The sequence below is a fragment of the Corvus brachyrhynchos genome, unplaced genomic scaffold (genome assembly GCF_000691975.1).
Source record: "Corvus brachyrhynchos isolate BGI_N302 unplaced genomic scaffold, ASM69197v1 scaffold318, whole genome shotgun sequence".
Taxonomy (NCBI): Eukaryota; Metazoa; Chordata; class Aves; order Passeriformes; family Corvidae; genus Corvus; species Corvus brachyrhynchos.
The window spans coordinates 7,007-9,736 of record NW_008239537.1 but is presented as its reverse complement, the minus strand read 5'-3'; the positions used below and the strand labels follow the sequence as shown (position 1 = coordinate 9,736).

General features: G+C 62.7%; 1 protein-coding gene across 1 annotated transcript in view; it reads left to right on the top strand.

Moving 5' to 3' along the window:
• PCBP2 (poly(rC) binding protein 2) overlaps positions 1 to 2,730 on the top strand; it is an 11,425-nt gene that overhangs the window by 6,739 nt on the left and 1,956 nt on the right. The window contains 4 exon segments of the mRNA XM_017741205.1: positions 302 to 374; positions 821 to 859; positions 1,779 to 1,831; positions 2,354 to 2,523. Of these exon segments, the coding sequence (XP_017596694.1) occupies positions 302 to 374; positions 821 to 859; positions 1,779 to 1,831; positions 2,354 to 2,523 (335 nt within the window).

Genomic DNA, 2,730 nt, shown 5'->3' with positions numbered 1-2,730 from the left:
CCGACCCAAGCGCTCCGGGCCCGTTCCCTGCGCTCCCCACGGTGCCACCGGCACCTGCTCCCTCCTCCCGCTCCTCTCTGCTTCTGTTCCTGCGCTCCTCCAGCCCCTGCTGCACCGAGGGGGGTGGGCACAGCCCCCAGCTCACCGTAGCCGGGCCGGGGCAGCACGGAGGGGCCAGGGCGGGCGGCGGGGCTGTGTCCGCGTGGGCGCGCGCGGCGAGTTCTGGGCCCTGGCCTTGGGAAATGGCTAACGCCAGCCTCTCTCTTTCTCTCTTCCTCTCTCTCCCTTCTCCCTCCTTTAGCTGACCAAGCTGCACCAGTTGGCAATGCAACAGTCACACTTTCCAATGTCTCATGGCAACACTGGATTCAGTGGTATGGAAACTCCTTCTCTCTGTGTGCGTTCGCGTGGGGCCGGAGCCCAGCCCGGGCCGCTCCCGGCTCCTGTGTGGGGCTGTGCTCACAAAAACCTAAACCCAAACGCTGCCCCGGGCCCGGCCAGGTAACTGCTGCTGTTGTGATGTGTCTGGGGGCCGCAGGGGTAGGGCCTCCATCCATCCACGCTGCTTCCCTCCCTCCCTCGTGCCCCTCGTCCTCCGCAGCTCTGCCAGCGCACTGGGAGACACCCGGCCCGCAGCACCCGCTCTCTCCCCTCTGGCTACTCCAGGCCTAAAGCAGGCAACTGCCGAGTTGTACCAAATTCGCTGTAGATTTGCTAAGATGGCTAAAAAACACAAAACCACCTAAAAAAAGAAAAAAGTTACCCATTTGGGGCTCTAAACTTAAGACAGCCAAACTCATTGTGACTTGTATCTTAACAGGCATTGACTCCAGCTCTCCAGAGGTGAAAGGCTATTGGGGTAATGATCCAAACACACGATCTGTAGTTACTCTGTTGTGTATTGATGCTGCCCGGGGTCTCGTTCTCTCTGATAGATGCTGCCTGGATGGGGGGGGAGAGGGGGTCGAGGGGAGCCCCAGAAGGGCTGGAGCTGCAGCCTGGCTCCGCTGGGGGGGGGCCGGGGGGCAGTTTTTTTTTGCACAGCTGGATAGTGGAGAGCAGCGGGTCTGGGTGGAGGCTCGGCTGTCCCAGCGAGCTGTGGGCCCTGAGCTTTAACCCCCCCACCCCAAAAAACACACAGAGGGGAGCAACCCCCAGCTGAGGAGGTGCTGGAGCTGTCAGGAGCCGGAGCTGCCCCGGGAGTGGGGGGACAGCACCGGGTGTCACCTGCTTTGTCCCCCTGCACAGCCCTGGCGCAAGGCCTCGAGGCTGCCCCCGCTCCCTCTCACAGGGAGTGAGCTGGGAAGGGGGGGAAAAGTGGAAAAATGTGTTCAAAACGCCCCTGGCACACGAGCTCAGCCCTGTGTGGGGTGTGAGCAGCCTCCCAGCGCCCGCTGGCATAGCACGGCCCTGCCGGGCTGCAGGGAGGAGGAGGAGGAGGAGGAGGAGTTGGGGTAATGTAGCCTTTGGAAGCCAGAGCGGGAGTGGAGCCGAGTGCCCGGCTGGAGCCCCCCAGTGCAGCCTCCTGCTCTGGGATTGTCCCACCTTGATGGAGAATCCACGCGGGGAGGGGACAAAGAGAGGAGAACTCCTGGGTGAGCAAGGAGAGAGGGAAGCTGGGGTGGGGAGCAGCGGGATTCAGAGTAACCTCCCAGCCTGCTGTGCCCTCCCTGCCTGCTCGGAGCCCTCCCAGGCAGCCTGAACCTGGCAGCACTTGGGGTGCTGCACCCCCCGGCTGCCCCTGCCCTCACCTGGGCCCCCTCTCTGTCTCCGAGCAGGTTTGGATGCCTCTGCCCAAACCACCTCCCATGAACTCACCATTCCAAATGATGTGAGTATCCTGTGGGGTTTGGGGGTGGGGGGCGGCTGTTCCTCGACTCTGAGGGTCCCTGGGGTCTGCCCCTCTCACAGGGGCTGTGGGGTGCCTGTCCTTGGCTTTAAGGCTGCACTGGGCTCGTGGCTGCATCCCAAACCACCTCCCGGGGCCGCTCTGGCTGCCCCTTCCCTGGTCCCTGTTCCAGTGATCTTCAAGGCAAAAAAAGCCCTTTCTCAATCCCTTAAACTCCCCTTTTCCAGCTCCTTAATGCCACAGCCCCAGGAGTCCCACAATCATGGAACTATTAAGGCTGGAAAAGGCCTTTAAGGCCACCAAGTCCAACTGTCCCCCCCACTGAACTGTCCCCAAGGGCCACATCCACACCATTTTGGACGCCTCCAAGAACTTGCCCTCCCTCCCCTCCTGCCCTGGGCAGCCTGTGGGGCTGGCACAGCCCTTTCCCCCCCCATATCCCACCCTGAGGGAGGTGCCAGGGCAGGGATGAGGCCGAGTTAACCCCTTTGTGTCTCTTCCCAGCTGATTGGCTGCATCATCGGACGTCAGGGTGCCAAGATCAACGAGATCCGCCAGATGTCCGGGGCTCAGATCAAGATTGCCAACCCCGTGGAAGGCTCTACTGACAGGCAGGTGACCATAACTGGATCTGCAGCGAGCATCAGCCTGGCCCAGTATCTAATTAATGTCAGGTGAGTCCCCGCTGACGACCTCCCGGGGTCCCCTCCCTCCCCGTGCCCTGCATGAGGGGAAGGGGTTTCCTCTCCCCCGTGTGTCCCCCGTCCCCTGTCCCCTCCCCGTGCCTGCTGTCCCGGTGTCCCCGCTGCCATCGCCTCCAGGAACGCTGCAGGGTGACGGATGGGGCTGGGGGGAGCCCAGCCCTGCAGAACCTCCTGAGG